The sequence below is a fragment of the Sceloporus occidentalis genome, unplaced genomic scaffold (genome assembly GCF_023333645.1).
Source record: "Sceloporus occidentalis isolate IW3139 unplaced genomic scaffold, rSceOcc1.0.p SCAF_282, whole genome shotgun sequence".
Lineage (NCBI taxonomy): Eukaryota > Metazoa > Chordata > Lepidosauria > Squamata > Phrynosomatidae > Sceloporus > Sceloporus occidentalis.
Window position 1 is genome coordinate 764,179 of NW_028317262.1, and position 21,443 is coordinate 785,621.

General features: G+C 48.2%; 2 protein-coding genes across 2 annotated transcripts; both read left to right on the forward strand.

Annotated features, from left to right (window-relative positions):
• Positions 1-1,074: 1,074 nt before the first annotated feature.
• LOC149275537 (uncharacterized) lies at positions 1,075-3,822 on the forward strand. Its single transcript, XM_089504655.1, has 4 exons — positions 1,075-1,146; positions 1,257-1,445; positions 1,527-1,650; positions 2,546-3,822. Exons 1-4 carry the CDS (start codon positions 1,075-1,077, stop codon positions 3,820-3,822), a joined length of 1,662 nt encoding a protein of 553 aa, XP_089360781.1.
• Positions 3,823-6,619: 2,797 nt separating this feature from the next.
• Positions 6,620-21,131, forward strand: LOC149275538 (uncharacterized). Its single transcript, XM_089504656.1, has 10 exons — positions 6,620-6,691; positions 6,802-6,990; positions 7,072-7,195; positions 7,500-8,695; positions 10,421-10,547; positions 16,924-17,014; positions 17,174-17,270; positions 17,381-17,569; positions 17,651-17,774; positions 19,666-21,131. Exons 1-10 carry the CDS (start codon positions 6,620-6,622, stop codon positions 21,129-21,131), a joined length of 3,675 nt encoding a protein of 1,224 aa, XP_089360782.1.
• The last annotated feature ends 312 nt before the right edge of the window (positions 21,132-21,443 follow it).

Here is a 21,443-nt window from a genome sequence, read left to right on the forward strand (position 1 = left end):
TAAAGAAACTGCAAGTTCAGCTGTTATTTTGAAATCATATTTCAATCACAGTCTTTACTTCAAAGAGATAAGTATATATATTATATAGTTAAAAATGCATGTCTAGCGCATATATATATATATATATATATATATATATATATATTATAAATCCACCTGTGTGTGTGTGTAATGCACTTCATAGTGTCCTGGAATGGCAGAAATAAACTGTGGTCGCCCTATCAGCACCCCATTATAATCCTCCCCCCCCGCCTCATAACACACAGAAAGACAACTCCCATCATCCCTATGCCCGCAAATAATGACTCAAATTCCTAATAATCCTCTCAGGAGAGCAGCCAGTCCGCAGCTTCTCAATTTACAGGAAGTACTGTAGGGGCTTGGAACGCAAACCCGGAAGTTAACTGGAACACAAAACCGGAAGTAGTCTACTACATTGATGCTTGTTGAAACGCAGGCTGGGCAACCGAAAAGATTTCTCCAACTTACTTCCGGTGTCTGGATTTTTGGCGGTACCTGATCCTAGGAGCTGACACTCACCCTGTAACCCCTGGCAGGTGTGTGTACAGGTAAATGCTGGGGGAGGGGCAGTCTGGGCCCAGGAGCTGACACTCTCCCTGTAACCCCTGGCAGGTGTGTGCGTGCAGGTAAATGCTGGGGTTCTGGTTATACTCAGCTTTGTAACCATACTCAGTACTGATCTCCGCTGTGGCCGCTTTCTCCTTGATTTCTCCGTTTTCCTCGTTCCGGGGCAGGATATCGCGGCCGGAGCTCCGTCTGAGGTCTGTGTTTTCTTCCAGTTAGACCCGGACAGTCCCAGAGGCGGCTGCCGAGGGCCCTGATCTGGTCGAGGGGCCAATGCTCCTTCCTCAGTAACCCGGAAGCTGACAGGTGAGTGTCAGTCACGGAGGAGACCGCCCTATACAGTGACCCTGTGCCGGGTGATGTGACGGCTGCTGCGCTCTCTTTGGGGTTTTGTCTTTTTTGCCGTCACGTTATTAGAATTTGTGGTACAGGGAGGCGTCTGAGCGCCAAACGCGGTGACCCAGGAAGGAGTCCGGTTTAGGGCTGAACATGGACAAGGATCCGGTGACTGAGAAGATCTTGAGCCTCACCCTGGAGATCATCTCCCTGCTGAGCGGAGAGGTGAGGGGCCGGTGTCTCTGGGGCCAGAACATGGATGCCGTTATGTCCACAAACTGCAGCTCAGTTGTTTCTTTGCTCATCGATATTTCAATATCTTTCCCGATATACAGGATTATATGATTGTGAGGAAGCCCAGTGACTGCGTCCCACCCAGCGACGGCCCCCGTGTGTCAGACGGACCCCCCGGGACCCGGAGCCCCAGCCCGGTGCCTCCACCTCACTCGCTGACCCACGAGAGGAACCGCGAGCAGAAGATCCTGGAACTGACCAACAAGATGATGTCCCTGCTGACTGGAGAGGTGAGCGCTGCTGGGAACGGGACGTTATACAGTAACACCGAGGCGTGTGTCTGGATGGTGACGGCTCATTGTGTGTCTCAGGTTCCTGTGAGGTGTGATGATGTCACCGTCTATTTCTCCATGGAGGAGTGGGAGTATTTAGAAGGACACAAGGAGCTTTACAGGGACGTGATGATGGAGACCCACCAGCCCCGCGGCTCTCCGGGTAAGAGGTTTAATCCCTGCGGTCTGTGTGTAGATATTAAGGCATCTTCACTGTAACAAATAACGTGTAAAATGTGAGGTCCGTATAATAAATACTCGGCAATAAGGCAGCCGCGAGAGATCTCAGGAGCCGGGGCCGCTGTTACCCAACAACATGTGAGAGCCGGGGAGACAGCGGGGAGCGAGTTTGTTTCCGAAAACTGTTTAACCCTTTGTGGACCGGGGATTATTCATGCCCTAGTTCTGTAGTTTTTTATTTTGTGTTTATGGGCAGGTGTGTAGGAGGTCCTGGGAGGAGGTTAACATTAGCCTTTTTTAATCTCTGTTGCTATGGACTACTCTTCCAATGATGCTCAGCTAGCATTATGGTGGACACCTTGCTGGCTGAGCATCATGGAAATTGTAGTTCATAGCTAGTATCTGCAGCTTTAATGCTGCACTTCCCATTATGTGATTGAGGATTCTACAGGCTCTCGTGTCAAGCACCACTTTTACATGATAGCCAACAGGTCATTTAAGAGACTGATCTGATGTGACAAAGTACCGGTATGTCATAAAGAGATCTGTCCCTTTTTTCAAATCCTCCACGTTGAATCTATATGCTAAACCCACGTAAACCACAAATTAAAGTAACCAATATATATGTTTGTGTGCGTACAAACATTTATTATACATATATAATATATATAGATATATATATATAATTTCAAAAGTATTGTGACACTTCCTGTTGCTCGATGTTGTTTGGTTGAGGTGGCCTTTGTAACGGTGGGGAAGTAATGTGTAGAAGTTGCGGCGTCTCCGCAGGTAGAAGACATTTATCTGAAAGAGACTCTGAAATCTGCTTGTTTGGGAAAGCGGCTGCTTCACTTAATTTGATGATTTCTCTCCGACAGACGCGTCCGAGGTCAGAGATCGAGCCCCTAATTCTCCGCTGGACTGTAAGACGTCTCATTTTATTAAGGAGGAATCCGCCTCATGTGAAGAGACAGACATTTGTGACCCGGCGGAGTCTCCACAGACAGAGCTCACATCGACTCGTAATGAGGACGGACCCCCCTCAGATGAAGACGGAAATGTCTCAGCCCCCGATACGCACACAGAGCACGACGGGGGGGATAATACGTCTGTCCACGTAAAGGAGGAATCCGCTTCCAATGAAGATTATTGGATCCCAACCGAACCCAAGGGATCTACTTCTACTGATAAAACCCAAACCAGTAACACACATTTTCAGCGTGAAACACCCCCCGATGAGGGTACATATAGCTGCCCCGAGTGTCAGGAACGGTTTACCAGCGACTCTGATCTTCTTCTACATCAGACCATCCATGATAGATCGGCGGTCTCCTCTCTGGACTGTGGGACAAATTATCACTCTGAGCACATTGTTCATCAGCGTATTCACACGGGTGAGAAGCCTTATACTTGTTCACAGTGCGGGAAATGTTTCAAAAGGAACGCCAACCTTCTTCGACATGTCAGAATTCACACCGGGGAGAAGTGTTATTCCTGTGCAGAGTGCGGGAAGTGTTTTGCAGAATCCTCAGGGTTTGCCCTCCACCAGCGGACTCACACAGGAGAGAAACCATTTTCGTGTTCTGTGTGTGGGAAATGCTTCACTTGTAACTCGAACCTTCTTATGCATCTCAGAATTCACACCGGGGAGAAGCCTTTTTCATGTTCCGAGTGTGGGAAATGTTTTAAGAGTAACTCACACCTTGTTAAACATGTTAGAATTCACACCGGGGAGAAGCCTTTTTCGTGTTCTGAGTGCGGGAAACGTTTTAAAGAATACTGGAGCTTCATCTACCATCAACGGACTCACACAGGAGAGAAACCATTTCCCTGTTCTGTGTGTGGAAAATGTTTTAGCTGCAAATCAAACCTTAGTCGACATGTTAGAGTTTACACCGGGGAGAAGCCTTTTTGCTGCTCAGAATGCGGGAAATGTTTCACACAGTCCTCGAGTTTTACCGTCCACCAGCGGACTCACACAGGAGAGAAACCGTTTCCGTGTTCTGCGTGTGGGAAATGTTTTACCAGTAACGCAAGCCTTGTTCAGCATCTCAGAGTTCACACCGGGGAGAAGCCTTACAAGTGTTTGGACTGTGGCAAATGTTTTAGCACTAAAGCAAATCTCAGTAAGCACCAGAGCGCACACACGGGTTAGAAGTGTGAAAGAATTGTGTGTAATGGGACGGGGTCTTGTTAATATGGAGGCTTCTATTATTAATTATTCCTTTACTAATTCTTAGCATCTGAAACACAAAGCTTATGGAGCATATAGAGTTAACAATATAACTCAACAACACAGGTAATAAATCGTTTGATCCCTGACAACAGTCCTCTTTCTTTGCGGTTCCCAGGAACAGGTAGCGGACAGGTTTTTGTTACTAATAGCGGTGATTACATATCGCTCAGTTATATTTATATTCCGTGTGCTGCTTGGTCTTCTTTCTGCGTCGTTTTGTGCCGACCATGTCTATTTCCGTTGTGGTTTGGGAGAGAAACGCCACCTGTATCAGCCGCCATCTTCCCAGCTGGTGTGCGCTGTGTTTCTATTATTCTTGCCCTCAGCTCAGTCCTGCTCCTGGCAGTCTTTAACCCTTTAAGGACAGAGCTGGGTTTCTTTCTTTTTGACCAAGACTGTTTTAACATTTTTGCAATGTTGCTATTTAGCGGCCATTTTCTTCTCTCATTTACTGAACCCACACAAGATATATATATTTTGGGTTTGTTTCAGGCCAATAAGGGCTTTCTTGAGATGGTATCAAAATAATTGCATCTAATCTACTATAATATATATCTATATATAACTCTCACTCATCTACAAAAGCTGCTAAATTGATTTTCCTATTTGTCCCGAGTTTAGAAATACTCAATGTTTTTATGTTTTGTTTTCCAATAAGTAGTGTTGTGAAGAAAAAAAATGGTTTTGAAATAGTACATCTGGTTATCTTGCTCCCATGTGCTATTTGGGAAATCTTTGAAGCCGGTCAGTTAAGTTTTCCCTATCAAACCAGATAGCGTATTTGCCCATGTTAAAATCAGACCTCAGACCTATTTGACTATGAGACTAAGATCTAGATCCCCCGCAGTGCTGCAGGTGACCTGGATCATCCTGTCTGGTAACCTCCCCCCAAAACTTACCGGTGCTTCTGACTCCCTGGTGTGTAGTCGGGGCAGCGGGTAGCCGTCTACGCGATTCGCATAGGCAACTTCTGCTGCAGCTGGGAGGAGGTGCCGTTAGCAGCGGTGTTTGTCTGCGTCCATCTCGTAGACCTTCCCCTACTGTCAGAGAGGAGAGTTCCCCGCACCGCTGTACGATGGACACAACCCTGCCTGTGGGCTTCCCAAAGCCGCGTGCCCTGCCTGTGGGCTTCCAAGCCATGCTCCTACCTCCTCCCTTGCCGGTGCGCTTCCAGTTTCCTGTCTGTACTGAGCTTGACACCCCAAGTTTATATCCTGAACGATCTCCAAACACCTATAGATGGCCTAAAGAGGAGAGCAGCCCTGAACTTAATACATCATCAGCCTGCCAACGGCCATCTAAACCTGCCCCTGCAGCGAGACTCCTGCCTGATCCGGCACCCACAGACATCGCAATAATACGCTGGCGGCGGAGACACCTTTCTCACCATAAAAAGCCATATAGAATACATATAATGACATGGGGGGGGCTGGGGTATTATGGGGACCTGTGTAACCCCGTTATCCCCTGTAGCTCAGAGGTGTCCAGCTCTGGTCCTGAGGGCCGCAGACAGAGCGGGATTTTTGTGATTTCATTAAATAAGAATTATTTGGATGGCGCTGCCTGTGAATGATCTGCAATCCACACAAAACTTATCTGTGCAGCTCAGGGCCTGGAGATGTCACATGACTGCTTTATAAAGAGAATTACAACTCCTATAATCCTTAGCACCCCATTAGAATCCACACCCAACTTCTGCCTCATAACCCACACAAGAACTACAACTCCCATCACACACTTGTGTGCTTACACATAAAGCAAATGAAGAGTTTAATTCCTATCATCCAGATAACTCTCCGCCTGCCTCCCATCATGCACTGGGCTCTAACAACGATAAACCATCAATCTTAAAGAACCAAAGACTCCAATTCCCACTATCCGCGATTCTAGTAACACAGACAACTCCCATCATCCGTATGCCAGTTTGGTCTGAAAACCAAAAGGCCACCAATGACTCCAATCCCAGTAATCCTCACAGGAGAGCGGGCGCCCTGCAGAGTCTCGATACACAGGAAGTACTGCAGGGGCTTGAAATGCAAACCGGAAGTTAACTGAACCGCATACCCGGAAGTAACGTAAACACTGGCGACTGCGGCAATGCATCATGGGGAAGCTCCAGGAATTTTGCAGCTTACATCTGGTATCGCAGCTTGAGGAGAAATCTGTTCCTAGGAGCTGACACTCTACCTGTAACCCCTGGCAGGTGTGTGTGCAGGTAAATGCTGGGGGAGGGGCAGTCTGGGCCCAGGAGCTGACACTCTCCCTGTGACCCCTGGCAGGTGTGCGCAGGTAAATGCTGGGGGTTCTGGTTATACTCAGCTTTGTAACCATACTCAGTACTGATCTCCGCTGTGGCCGCTTTCTCCTTGATTTCTCCGTTTCCCTCGTTCCGGGGCAGGATATCGCGGCCGGAGCTCCGTCTGAGGTCTCTGTTTTCTTCCAGTTAGACCCGGACAGTCCCAGAGGCGGCTGCCGAGGGCCCTGATCTGGTCGAGGGGCCAACGCTCCTTCCTCAGTAACCCGGAAGCTGACAGGTGAGTGTCAGTCACGGAGGAGACCGTCCTATACAGTGACCCTGTGCCGGGTGATGTGACGGCTGCTGCGCTCTCTTTGGGGTTTTGTCTTTTTGCCGTCACGTTATTAGAATTTGTGGTACAGGGAGGCGTCTGAGCGCCAAACGCGGTGACCCAGGAAAGAGTCCGGTTTGGGACTGAACATGGACAAGGATCCGGTGGCTGAGAAGATCTTGAGCCTCACCCTGGAGATCATCTCCCTGCTGAGCGGAGAGGTGAGGGGCCGGTGTCTCTGGGGCCAGAACATGGATGTCGTTATGTCCACAAATTGCAGCTCAGATGTTTCTTTGCTCATCGATATTTCAATATCTTTCCCGATATACAGGATTATATGATTGTGAGGAAGCCCAGTGACTGCGTCCCACCCAGCGACGGCCCCCGTGTGTCAGACGGACCCCCCGGGACCTGGAGCCCCAGCCCGGTGCCTCCACCTTACTCGCCGACCCACGAGAGGAACCGCGAGCAGAAGATCCTGGAACTGACCAACAAGATGATGTCCCTGCTGACTGGAGAGGTGAGCGCTGCTGGGAACGGGACGTTATACAGTAACACCGAGGCGTGTGTCTGGATGGTGACGGCTCATTGTGTGTCTCAGGTTCCTGTGAGGTGTGATGATGTCACCGTCTATTTCTCCATGGAGGAGTGGGAGTATTTAGAAGGACACAAGGAGCTTTACAGGGACGTGATGATGGAGACCCACCAGCCCCGAGGCTCTCCGGGTAAGAGGTTTAATCCCTGCGGTCTGTGTGTAGATATTAAGGCATCTTCACTGTAACAAATAACGTGTAAAATGTGAGGTCCGTATAATAAATACTCGGCAATAAGGCAGCCGCGAGAGATCTCAGGTGCCGGAGCCGCTGTTACCCAACAAGACTTGCGAGTTTTAAAGATTCTGCCAGACCGGGAGCATTTAGAAATGGCGGCGTCTCCGCAGGTAGAAGACATTTATCTGAAAGAGACTCTGAAATCTACTTGTTTGGGAAAGCGGCTGCTTCACTTAATTTGATGATTTCTCTCCGACAGACGCGTCCGAGGTCAGAGATCGAGCCCCTAATTCTCCGCTGGACTGTAAGACGTCTCATTTTATTAAGGAGGAATCCGCCTCATGTGAAGAGACAGACATTTGTGACCCGGCGGAGTCTCCACAGACAGAGCTCACATCGACTCGTAATGAGGACGGATCCCCCTCAGATGAAGACGGAAATGTCTCGGCCCCCGATACGCACACAGAGCACGACGGGGGGGATAATACGTCTGTCCACGTAAAGGAGGAATCCACTTCCAATGAAGATTATTGGATCCCAACCGAACCCAAGGGATCTACTTCTACTGATAAAACCCAAACCAGTAACACACATTTTCAGTGTGAAACACCCCCCGCTGAGGGTACATATAGCTGCCCCGAGTGTCAGGAACGGTTTACCAGCGACTCTGATCTTCTTCTACATCAGACCCTCCATAATAGATCGGTGGTCTCCTCGCTGGACAGGGAGGAAACTTCTGACTTTAAATCTGAGTGCATGAGGCAACAGCGTATTCTAAACGGTGAAAATCGCTATTCCTGTTCTGTATGTGGGAAATGTTTTAAGAGGAACTCGCAGCTTGCTCGACACTTTAGAATCCACACTGGAGAGAAGCCTTATTCCTGTTCTGAATGCGGGAAATGTTTTAACAGTAATTCAAACCTTGTAAAACATCTTATAATTCACACCCAGGAGAAGCCTTATTCTTGTTCTGCATGTGGGAAATGTTTTAACAGGAACTCCAACCTAATTCAGCATCTTAGAACCCACACCGGTGAGAAGCGCTATTCTTGTCCCAAGTGCAGGAAATGTTTCAACAGTAACTTGCAGCTTCTTGAACATCTTAGAACTCACACAGTCGAGAAGCCTTATACATGTATTGTCTGTGCGAAATTATTTAATTGTAGCTCGGACCTTGATCAACATCTCATAATTCATACCCAGGAGAAGCCTTATTCCTGTTCCGAGTGTGGGAAATGTTTTAACAGGAACTGGAACCTTGTTCAGCATCTCAGAATTCACACCCAGGAGAAGCCTTATTCCTGTCCCAAGTGTGGGAAGTGTTTTGCTGTTACCTCAAACCTTGTTCGGCATCTCAGAATTCACACCGGGGAGAAGCCTTATTCTTGTTCTGACTGCGGGAAATGTTTTAACTGGAACTCGAGCCTTGTTCATCACCTCAGAGTTCACACTAGGGTGAAGCCGTAAGAGCGTGAGGACTGCGGCAAATGCTTCAACAAAAAATCACATCTGATTAGGCACCACATCACACCCAGGGCAGAAACTCTTTGTGTTATAAGTGCTGATGTGTGTTACCCAGCAATCAGACCTCGTTAAGCATCAGTGGGTTAATGTCGTAGACGAGTCGTATCCATGTTCTCTATAGAAAATGTTATGGACAGAAGAGCTCCCGATACCAGCATTTTTTTTTATTTTTTATATATTTTTACACAGAAATCGTTAGAGGTCCTCCTAGGGACCTCCTGAACATGCCAGTGATGTCACAATGACATCACAGCTCACATTATAATTTTTTTGTATTATTTATATTATTTTAATGATTTATTTAATATTATTTTTTAAATGAATTAACTTTTTTTTTTTTTTCAGCTTTTCTCTTTCAGGACGGGAGGGGGAGTGAGAGAGATGGCTTCTCACTCCCCTCCCCACGATCCCCCTGCACCGATCACACTGTGATCTCTATGCAGGTCCTCACAGACCTGCATAGAGATCGCAGCGTCTCTGTGCCTCATCGGAGGGCAGGATATCCCCGCAGGGGATATCCTGTCCTCCGATGACCTTCCGGGTTACGTCAGCATGCCGGAAGCTGTTATGTTATGTTTCAACATGCCGGAAGCTGTTACGGGAGATCGGGCAGCAGAAAGCCGGCGATGCCGGCTTCTGCTGCCAGGGGGGAGTCCAGGCTGTCAAACACAGCCTGGTCTCCTGTGCAGCGGCAGGGATGTGTCCCTGACGCTGCACGAAGGGCTGGACGTACCGGGACGTCCATAGGGGTTTCTTTGTGGGCGTTTTTTGGACGTCCCGGTACGTCTATAGGGGAATGAAGGGGTTAATCCCATAGAAAATTTGTGGAGGGAGCTGAAGGTTCGAGTTGCCAAATGTTAGCCTCAAAGTCTTAATGACTTGGAGAGGATCTGCAAAGAGGAATGGGACAAGATCCCTCCTGAGATGTGTGCAAACCTAGTAGCCAAGTACAAGAACCTCTGATTGCCGACAAGAGTTTTGCCACCAAGTAATAAATCATGTTTTGCAAAGGGGTCAAATACTTATTTTATTGAGTAAAATGCAAATCAATTTATAACTTATTTGAAATGCGTTATTCTGGATTTTTTTTTGTTATGCTGTCTCTCACTGTTCAAATAAACCTACGATTAAAATTATAGACTGGTCATGCCTTTGTCAGTGGGCAAACAAACAAAATCAGTAAGGGATCAAATACTTTTTTTCCCTTTACTGTAAGAAAGGAATAGGCAGGCAGGTAAGGAGTCTCCTCAGCAATCCACCAGTGCTCCCCCTCCCAAACTTAAACATGAGTCCTCAGCCTTAAAGGGTTACCATGACATTTCTCCCCCTTTGCAAGGAGACTAACACAAGAGGAGACCCCAGATGGGTTGACTCCGAAGTTAGTCAGTCCATCCAGTCCCAATTGGTCCCCTTGCCCAATTGCCCCTAAAAGGGTGGTGTTCACCAGGCCATCCTCTGCCTCTCCTGATGAACATACCTGCCGCTGGAGAGAAGTGCCGACTGACCCTTCTCCCTGTAGTACACTCAGCCTTTGGGGAGTGATGCTGCCTACATCCCCTCCCTGGTGCTCCGGCTGCTGCAGGGGAGGTGGACTCCCGGGTTCTCATCCTCCCGCTGGGGAGTGATGCTGCCTGCATCCCCTCCCTGGTGCTGCAGCTGGAGAGATGGGCCGGCTGTGCCATCTCCCGAGACCTCACTCAGCTGCTGGGGAGTGATGCCGCCTGCATCCTCTTCCTGGTGGAGATGAGCTGGTTGCGTCATCTCCTAGATGAAGAGGACAGAGGCTAGCGGGACTCTGCCCGTCTAGGCAACGATAGTCCTGTCAGTCAATTTAATTAGAAAGCGTCCCAAAGCTTGAGCTTCTAAAATCCTTTCCATCCGCTGTGACTCATCCAAGGATGAGGAAGGTATCCCGGTGGTGGTTTGAATATCCCACCGCTGCCACCAAATGTGACGGAGACCCGTACTCGGACTAAATAGCTCCCCCGTAGAGATCTTTCTTGCCGCTGAGAGCTTAATTGCTCAAGGGATTAACCCTTTATATTCCTCCCAAGCACCAGTCAAGATTTAATGTAGGGGTAAAACAGAGCTCTCTTTATTGAGGACAGCACAGTCATATATACCGTATTTTTCGCTCTATAAGACGCACCTGCTGATAAGACGCACCTAGATTTTAGAGGAGAAAAAAAAGGAAAAAATATTTTGAGCTAAAAAATGGGCTATAATACAGGAAGTCGTTGACGATCCATCTCGTCCAGGCGGCAAAGGCAATGATCCCTCGGTTTTGGAAGGTGGCGGGCCCCCCTCCTATCAGTGCGTGGGTGTCTCGGGTCAATTGTGTGGCGCGATTGGAGGATATGGTGGCCTCCTCCACAGGTCAGGAATACCATAACACCCTCAAATGGCTCCCGTGGTATTTCTGGGTTGCCTCACCAGGCTTTATTGCTGTATGTCCGTAGGGCGGAGGGGGGTCGTTGGTAGTTATGGGGCCTCTCTTTGTCCTCCCTGATGTTTTCTAGGGTTATTTCCTTATCTGCATATGTGCTTTTGCTAACGGCATCGGTCAGCGTGTCTTTCGCATGACTTTAGCGTGGACATCTTGGAGTATCTCTTGTTTCTGTTCTTGATTTGTTGTTTTTGGGTGTCGCCTCCCGTGCTGTGCGTTCTGCTCGACGGCAATGTACGGGCATACTATCCGTCTCTGTTATTACACAATGTTTCTTCTTTCTGTTGGAGTCTCTCGGACCCTGGTATGCTTATTGTATAAGGTTGTGTCTGATTACCTTCTTTATTATTGTATTATCAGGGATGACTCTGCCTATTTACATGCATGTAAGATATGTGATGTTTTTCTTATTATGCTTTTCCTGAATAAACGGAGATTTGAAGTAAAAAATGGGCTATAAAAAAAGGACATCATCCTCCCGTCACGCCTGCACAGAAAAAAGCTGGTCAGACATGATGGGAAGTGTAGTTGGACTACAAGCGCCGTACTGCGCATGCGCCGGCGCCATACGTGACACGGCGCTTGCGTCAAATCCCCCCGTCCTCTCCATCCAGTCCGCCCTTAGCCGTCGCAACGGACCAGAGAAGAGGAGAGGCGGCGACAGAGGCGGCGGTCTCCAGATGAAGACCTCCCCTGGACGGCGAAGCGAGACAGAGACTGTCCGGGACACTTTTGGTGAGTACCGTATTGGCTCGGATATAGGCCGCCCCCGTATATAGGCCGCACCCTAAAAGTTTGGTGCTTTTTTAAAGAAAAAGTTTTTTTCTTTAAAAAAGCACCAAAAAACATACTGCCACTCTGCCCCCCCCGCCCCCCGAGATACGCTGCCACTGTCCTCCCTCCCCGAGATACGCTGCCACTGTCCTCCCTCCCCGAGATACGCTGCCACTGTCCTCCCTCCCCGAGATACGCTGCCACTGTCCCCCTCTGCCCCCCCCTCCCCAACTTACCGGAGCAGACTCCCGGGTGTCTTGCGGGGCCGGCGGGGGACATCTACGCAATACAACTTCCGGTGCGGCACATCCGGCACCGGAAGTTGTATTGCGTAGACGTCCCCCGCCGACCCCGCAAGACACCCGGGAGTCTGCTCCGGTAAGTCCGCGGGGGGTGCAGAGGTAAAACGCATCCGCACGATGCGCTTAGACAACCTCCTGTGCCGGCACCCCCCCCCCCCGTGGGAAGTGCTGGCAGGGGAGGCTGTCTGAGCGTATCGGGGAGTAGGATGCAGGTCCCCTGCACCGCTGCGGGGGAGCTGTATCCTAACCCCGCTGCCTGCCCGGCGCCCGGGACTGCATGTCCCGGGCGTCGGGCGTTAGACCCCGAATATAGGCCGCACCCCCACTTTAAAGTCTTAAAGTGGGGGAAAAAAGTGCGGCCTATATTCGAGCCAATACGGTATATCGTTGCCCCCCCCCCCCTCCCTGCCTGCATCTTCGCTCCATAAGACGCGGCTGATTTTTCATCCTACTTTGGGAGGAAAAAAACTGCGTCTTATGGAGCGAAAAATACGGTATATATATATATATATATATATATATATATATATATATATATATACACAGCAAACATGATGGGATTATACCTTTAATCCTATCAACCACCAGACAGCCTGGCGCCACCATACAGTTCTATGGCCAGCAATGCCCACCTGAAAAAGAGTCACTATTTCAGGGGGTTCCCGTCAATCCCCGGGTACCAATGGAGAGCTCAGAGTCAGAAGATGTTATGATCCAAAATGTGACACAATCCGACGTCGGGACCCTGAGCGACAGCGCCAGAAACATCCCCGGGAATAGTCCACGCAGTAGCCGGGACAGAGTTGCAGAGCCGCGGCCGGTAATCCCTGGTCTAAAAGATTGGTAATAAGACCGGGGTTCCTGAACGAGCTCCATCTCCTTAACCACCACCGAGTGTTGTCCAACACAAGCTTCATGTATCCTCAAAAGAATGACGTAATGTGGCAAAGGGCGTCCGTAGTGACGTTGTTCCAATTGTCGTCAGGCAATGCTGCGGTTCCTAGCCGCCGCACAGTTCCATGAATTTGTGGCTAGGTCTCGGTCAGGCGCATCGAGCGTTTCCTGGTTTGTAGAGCCCCCGTAGCTGGCTAGTCCATGAGACTCTGGTTCCGGCAGACCAGACAGGGTTTCCCGGTCACCCTGTGCCCCACAATGAGCACAGGGTGACTTTGACATAAGCAGACTGGGACTGGGCGGGCAGGTAAGGAGTCTCCCCAGAAATCCACCAGTGACCCCCTCCCAAACTCAGACATACCCCCATAAGTCCTTAGCCTTAAAGGGTTACCGTGACAAAAAACAATCCACTGTAGTCACAAAGCTTCAAAACTTTTTTTCTACAATTTCAGATATCATCCTTCATCTTCACCCGCCTGTTCCTGCTGCTGACCATTATGTTTCTCAATTGCCACCTATAAAGGCCACAGTTCAGCAAACATTGTCAAAAGCTTCCATGCAAACTACATCAATCGTCATCATCTACTGCCACCTTCCTATTCCAGGTTACCCACCAAAAATATCAAGGTCCCATCAATGAAGCTTCATCCTCATGGGTCCTTTCTGAGTCCTTTGTTGTATCAATTTTTTTCCCCTGATAGCAAAATAGTAGCTTAATTAGGGTTTTTTTGCCATTTTTGGATCAAGAGTAGGAAGGTTAGGTAGAAGGGTTGAACTTGATGGACTTAGGTCTTTTTTTAACCTTATGTACTATGTAACTACGTAATCCTGTGAGTTACTTCTCCCCTCCAACATCCCTATCCCTGGGGTATTTTGGCCGGCCTCAAGGAGGGAGTAAATTCACACTCAGAAGACCCACTTGTGGCAGCCACCTAAGGGCCTGCCAGAGCAAGGTCTCCTCTAACAGCTTGCCTACCCGATGAGCAAATCAGGAGACGTGCCTGTGATTCACACTAGAGGGCGCGTCCACGACATACGGCAGAGGGCGGGGCAGGATCTGGGCCAAAATTGCAGCATACAGACATCCTATCGTGGCCCTATGCTATCTCGAGTTTTCTTGTTCTTACTCCTGGTGGAGAGAGGGTGATATCCCTCTGTTCACGTGCCAGTGCGCCCTGCCACAATGCCAGTTATACAGCAGGGCAGATGGTGTACTCCTTGGGATCCATCATCACTGGAGAGACGTCCTTTCTGCTCCTGTGGTCTGGCTTTGCTTCAGGTTGGGGCAAGATGCCAGTGGCATCCCGGTCAGGCCATGGGGCTACAGGTAGGCGGGGCAAAGATTAGTGGCTTGTGCCATAACTTGGGCTAGGATCCCAGAGGAATAGTCTCCATCGCACGTCCTTTTGAACCTCCATTTCCTCAGAGCTTCCTGCTGATGAGGTGCTCGATCAATCGCTCTCTATGAGCTCGGAGGTGATAGCAGATCCAAGGAAGTCTTATACTGGCCCTCAAGTGCTCCACTTTAATAGCGGGTACTGCTGCTCCATTCACCGATTTCCACTCCGGGACGTCTGTTAAGGGTGATCATCCCATCACTGCCACTAGCTATGGCGGAGCTCCAACACTGGACCAGAGTATCTCTGCTAAAGTCCCTCTCTTTTGCCAGAGTGTTCAGTGATAATAGCTCCCCACTCAAACATCAATCGAAACTTGATGAAGGCTGAAAACTATTATTTAGTTGCAGTGTAGACATTTATACACACAGACCTCGTTGAAATACAATATCCTCCACTCCCCCTGTCCTGCCCAGAGTAAATATTCTGGCCGTCTTTGCGGAATACGAAGGTGCTATAAAAATCAATAATATCTGTCTTCAACATTTGTCACAATTGATGTGTGTGGGTGTGAGCATGGATGTGTAATAAACATGTGCATTATTTTTCGTACAAACTTTATTTTTACTGAAGATTACCTGTTTCGTGCATTCGTATTAATCAACAATAACGATGGCGATGTCCAACAAAACGGACAAAAATGAATTGCAAAAGTGCTGAAAATTTGTCTTTTTGTCTGCATGCCCAGGCCTAGTGCTCTACTACTGCTGTCCTTAAGGGGAAACCTTTTTAAAAAAATGTCTATAATATTGGGGAAATCCAGTCCTGCTCCACGGGGCTGCGTGTACCTATGATGTGCCAGTGTTTTCTGCCCAGTGCTCAACTACTACTGCTGCTGCTGCACCTCTTTGATCGTCCCGGTCTGGGGGAAACTCCAAAATTCATCCAAAACAAACAGCCGGAAAAAAGTAACTCGTTGCCCAAAAACGAACGTGGAAAAAAAGAAAATTTAGTCCGAAGCGATTCTGCTCACCGTCCACAACTAATGTTTGTGTGTGAGCATGGATGTGTAAGTAGGATTAAATGGAGTGTGTGTGTTAGAATAAATGTTTACGTGAGTATGAGTAAGTCTGTTTACATTTGTGTACCAGGGTGTATGTTGGAAGGGGGGCAAGGGGCAAAGATGGCACAGACCATATAAAACCATATAGGATACAAATAATGACATCACAATAATATGCTGGGGGCGGAGATACCTTTCTCACCATATATACCCATATAGAATACATATAATTACATCACAGTAATTACGGATTTCTGGGTGATTACGGCGCCCCCCGAACCCGCCAAGGCTCTGTGCAGACTGCAGGGTCACCCTGTGTAATCCCCATTATACCCTGTAGCACCGCGGTGTCCAGTTCTGGCCCCGAGGGCCGCAGACAGAGCAGGATTTTAGTGATTTCATTAAATGATAAGAATTATTCGGATGGCGCTGCCTGTGAATGATCTGCAATCCCCACAATCCCTATCTGTGCAGCTCAGGGCCTGGAGATGTCACATGACTGCTCTATAAAGAGAACTACAACTCCTATAATCCTCAGCACCCCATTATAATACACACACACCCAGCTTCTGCCTCACAATACACACATGGACTCCAACTCATATCACACACCGGTCTCCTCTCACATAAAATAAATGAAGACTTCAATTTCTATCATCCAGACATTAACCGCCAAACATGAAGCACTAAACACTTTAACTCCTACTATCCGCATTCTTAGTAAGACAGACAATTCCCATCATCCAGATACCTCTTCGCCTGCCTCCCATCATGCAATGGGTTCTGACGGCGACTAGCCGATAACCAGAATGTAACACAGATTCCCAGTCCAACTATCCATGTAACTGAGACAACTCCCATCATCCGTATGACTCCAATCCCAACAATCCTCACAGGAGAGCGGTCAGTCTGCAGCTTCTCGATACACAGGAAGTACTGCAGGAGCTTGGAACGCAAATGGAACGCAAACCGGAAGGAACACCGAAAAGAGTAGCAAAGGATCCTGGGAAAGCCCAAGGAAGTTTCATCTCATTTCCGGTATCGCTGTTTGAGCATTGATGTGAACCCAGGAGCTGACACTCTCCCTGTAACCCCTGGCAGGTGTGTGTACAGGTAAATGCTGGGGGGAGGGGCAGTCTGGGCCCAGGAGCTGACACTCTCCCTGAAACCCCTGGCAGGTCTGTGTGCAGGTAAATGCTGGGGTTCTGGTTATACTCAGCTTTGTAACCATACTCAGTACTGATCTCCGCTGTGGCCGCTTTCTCCTTGATTTCTCCGTTTTCCTCGTTCCGGGGCAGGATATCGCGGCCGGAGCTCCGTCTGAGGTCTCTGTTTTCTTCCAGTTAGACCCGGACAGTCCCAGAGGCGGCTGCCGAGGGCCCTGATCTGGTCGAGGGGCCAACGCTCCATCCTCAGTAACCCGGAAGCTGATAGGTGAGTGTCAGTCACGCAGGAGACCGTCCTATACAGTGACCCTGTGCCGGGTGATGTGACGGCTGCTGCGCTCTCTTCGGGGGTTTTGTCTTTTTTGCCGTCACGTTATTAGAATTTGTGGTTCAGGGAGGCGTCTGAGCGCCAAACGCGGTGACCCAGGAAAGAGTCCGGTTTGGGACTGAACATGGGCAAGGATCCGGTGACTGAGAAGATCTTGAGCCTCACCCTGGAGATCATCTCCCTGCTGAGCGGAGAGGTGAGGGGCCGGTGTCTCTGGGGCCAGAACATGGATGTCGTTATGTCCACAAACTGCAGCTCAGTTGTTTCTTTGCTCATCGATATTTCAATATCTTTCCCGATATACAGGATTATATGATTGTGAGGAAGCCCAGTGACTGCGTCCCACCCAGCGACGGCCCCCGTATGTCAGACGGACCCCTCGGGACCCAGAGCCCCAGCCCGGTGCCTCCACCTCACTCGCCGACCCACGAGAGGAACCGCGAGCAGAAGATCCTGGAACTGACCCACAAGATGATGTCCCTGCTGACTGGAGAGGTGAGCGCTGCGGGGAACGGGACGTTATACAGTAACACCGAGGCGTGTGTCTGGATGGTGACGGCTCGTTGTGTGTCTCAGGTTCCTGTGAGGTGTGATGATGTCACCGTCTATTTCTCCATGGAGGAGTGGGAGTATTTAGAAGGACACAAGGAGCTTTACAGGGACGTGATGATGGAGACCCACCAGCCCCGCGGCTCTCCGGGTAAGAGGTTTAATCCCTGCGGTCTGTGTGTAGATATTAAGGCATCTTCACTGTAACAAATAACGTGTAAAATGTGATGTCCGTATAATAAATACTCGGCAATAAGGCAGCCGCGAGAGATCTCAGGAGCCGGGGCCGCTGTTACCCAACAACATGTGAGAGCCGGGGAGACAGCGGGGAGCGAGTTTATGCTCATGAGAACTGTCACTGGCAGATCTTCCATGTTGAATTTCTATCTGCTAAACCCACGTAATCCACATATTAAATAAGGGGAAAATTTATATATATATATATCTCCTCCCTTACATGTATACCATAGGAGGAGCCATTTTATCTCCTGGATGTGTGTGATTATTCCTCTCCATGATGTTATATCTCCCTTATTTTTAACACTTTGTAACGAGTGATATACCTGTTATGTGATGGGTGAAAATTTATCCACGATTGGGGGAGTGCTGCTGCTGCTGCTGCCTGCCTGCCTGGAAATCTGGGCAGACCAGGATTATTAAGGTAGAGCCCAAAGGAGCAATGATGGTGGCTCGACCCCACTATTGACAGGTTACTGGTAATTTCATTCCAACTTCCATAGGTGGCTTCAGGGATGGGGTGGACGGCTGCTTCGTTCCACACATAAGTTTCAACCAGCTTTGACCCTCTCCTAATGCTTTGAAAAATTTTAAAAACAAATAAATTTAAGCAAACAATCCAGCATTTACCCACAAGTCATAGGGCCTTCCAGGTCAGTTGCTGTTAGTGAAGGCTCTGTTGCAGTTTAAACTGCTGCAGAGCCAATCATGATCAGTAATGATGATCAGATTACTTCTAACCAGTAGGAGTTATCTCATTGTTATGACAGGCTCTTGATGTCCTAGACAGAGAGAGGTCATCCAATGATGAACAAAAAAGTAAAAAATACATCGATTTTTTTTTTTGAGCTGCATCAACTAATCGATACTGGAAATCGTTGTGAACAAATTTCATTATCCATTAGTTGAATCGATTTTATCGAATATAAGATGAAGGTTTTTTCGTTTTATAATCTTACCTCAAATAGAGGTTGGATCATAACACTAAGATCCAGATCCCCCGCAGCGCTGCAGGGGACCCGGATCCTCCTCTCTGACAGCCGGCGGGCGTCTGTATGATGCGCCCAGACAGCCTCCGCTACTGTCCTCGACTTCTGCTGGGGCTTCTGTGATGGAGCACCAGCGTGACATGACCTTCCGTTGCTCCACCATAGAAGCCCAGGCGGAAGTACCGGCCAGCAGCGGGGGAGGTTGTCTGGGGGGATGCAGAGTGACATATTAGGGGGCAGAGTTGCATATTTCTCAGTTCTTTTTATGCTGTTCTTGTTTTTAACATCCAGTTTATTTAATTATTTTAAGTAAACGAAAAATGTACATTTATTTATTTTTATCCGATTAATCGAAAAAATAATCGGCCAGTTAATCGATTATGAAAATAATCTTTAGTTGCAGCCTCAGAATTTTTTTATAAAAAATTGAACATTTTCACATTTAATACATGATTATTACTACCTGATGCTTATCAGTGACACTTTAGGTCACTGATTATTGCTTTAACTCACTGATCAATGTCAGTGGCCTAAGCCAGTAACAAGTGATCTGATACATTTTTTTTTTATTGTACAATATTTAATTTTGAACCTAATAAAATTATATTAGTAACACAAAAGCGGTGATGGCCGTCATTCTCTTCTAAAATAATCTGAAAATATTAGTATAACAGAGAAGCAGATTCTGCCAGACGGGGAGCGTTTAGAAATGGCGGCGTCTCCGCAGGTAGAAGACATTTATCTGAAAGAGACTCTGAAATCTACTTGTTTGGGAAAGCGGCTGCTTCACTTAATTTGATGATTTCTCTCCGACAGACGCGTCCGAGGTCAGAGATCGAGCCCCTAATTCTCCGCTGGACTGTAAGACGTCTCATTTTATTAAGGAGGAATCCGCCTCATGTGAAGAGACAGACATTTGTGACCCGGCGGAGTCTCCACAGACAGAGCTCACATCGACTCGTAATGAGGACGGATCCCCCTCAGATGAAGACGGAAATGTCTCAGCCCCCGATACGCACACAGAACACGACGGGGGGGATAATACGTCTGTCCACGTAAAGGAGGAATCCGCTTCCAATGAAGATTATTGGATCCCAACCGAACCCAAGGGATCTACTTCTACTGATAAAACCCAAACCACTAACACACATTTTCAGTGTGAAACACCCCCCGATGAGGGTACATATAGCTGCCCCGAGTGTCAGGAACGGTTTACTAGTGACTCTGATCTTCTTCTACATCAGACCATCCATAATAGATCGGCGGTCTCCTCTCTGGACAACGAGGAAACTTCTGACTTTAAATCTGAGCTCATTAGCCATCAGCGTATTCTAAAAGGTGAGAAGCCTTATTCCTGTTGCGAGTGCGGGAAATGTTTCAAGCGAAAGTCACATTTCGTAGTCCACCTGCGCACTCACACTGGTGAAAAACCATTTCGATGTTCAAAGTGTGGCAAATGTTTTGCGTGCACCACGACCCTCAATAAACATCTCAAAATTCACACCGGGGAGAAGCCTTATTCCTGTTCCGAATGCGGGAAGTGTTTTGTTCATTACTCTAATTTCACTGTCCACCTGCGGACTCACACAGGAGAGAAACCGTTTCCGTGTTCTGTGTGTGGAAAATGTTTTGGCAGTAACTCTGGCCTTGCTAAACATCTCGGAATTCACAGCGAGGAGAAATCTTTTTCTTGTTCCGTGTGCGGGAAATGTTTCAAACAGTACTCGTATTTAACCCACCACCTGCGGACTCACACAGGAGTTAAACCATTTAAGTGTTCTGAATGTGGGAAATGTTTTAACTGTAAGGCAAGCCTTGCTCGGCATCTCCGCGTTCACACCGGGGAGAAGCCTTATTCCTGTTCCCAGTGCGGGAAACGTTTCTCACACTTTTCAGGTTTTGCCGCCCACCAGAGAACTTACACAGGAGAGAAACCGTTTATGTGCTCTGTGTGCGGGAAACGTTTTAGTGGTAACTCAGGCCTTGTTCAACATCTTCGAATTCACACTGGGGAGAAGCCTTATTCCTGTTCCGTGTGCGGGAAATCGTTCACGCAGTCTTCCGGTTTTGTCCTCCACCAGCGGTCTCACACAGGAGAAAAACCATTTCCGTGTTCAGAGTGCGGGAAATGTTTTATCAGCAACTCAAACCTTGTTCGACATCTCCGAACCCACACCGGGGAGAAGCTGTTTTCATGTTCCGAATGTGGGAAAACTTTCAAAGAAAAGTCACATTTTGTAATCCATCAGCAGACTCACACGGGAGAAAAAACATCTCTGTGAGTTTAGAAAACGTTAACGTATTGTTTGGTTATGTTCATATCCCGTGTGCTTCTTGGCTCTCTTTCTGCAGTTTTGGTTGTAGTCGGAGAGCCTCCACCTCTATCGGCCGCCATCTTCCCAACTTGTGTGAGCTGTGTTTCTTTGTTCCTGCGCTCGTCTGAATTGTTCCAGCACCTGACTCACCGGCGTATCTCCTACTGATTTTCTTCATGTTTTCCCCTCACATTCGATTGTCTTTAACTCTTTCTGTACTGGGATATGTTTGAATTCAGGTGTTTTTTTTCCTCACTTGTTTAGCTTGTGTAATTAAAA

Excerpts from the sequence above, each read along its gene's own strand:
- LOC149275537 (XM_089504655.1), top strand. The coding sequence starts at position 1,075 with ATGGACAAGGATCCGGTGACTGAGAAGATCTTGAGCCTCACCCTGGAG. Across the intron at positions 1,147-1,256 it reads TCTCCCTGCTGAGCGGAGAG|GATTATATGATTGTGAGGAA; the intron begins GTGAGGGGCCGG and ends CCCGATATACAG. Across the intron at positions 1,446-1,526 it reads TGTCCCTGCTGACTGGAGAG|GTTCCTGTGAGGTGTGATGA; the intron begins GTGAGCGCTGCT and ends TGTGTGTCTCAG.
- LOC149275538 (XM_089504656.1), top strand. The coding sequence starts at position 6,620 with ATGGACAAGGATCCGGTGGCTGAGAAGATCTTGAGCCTCACCCTGGAG. Across the intron at positions 6,692-6,801 it reads TCTCCCTGCTGAGCGGAGAG|GATTATATGATTGTGAGGAA; the intron begins GTGAGGGGCCGG and ends CCCGATATACAG. Across the intron at positions 17,015-17,173 it reads AGTAACCCGGAAGCTGATAG|GAAAGAGTCCGGTTTGGGAC; the intron begins GTGAGTGTCAGT and ends GCGGTGACCCAG.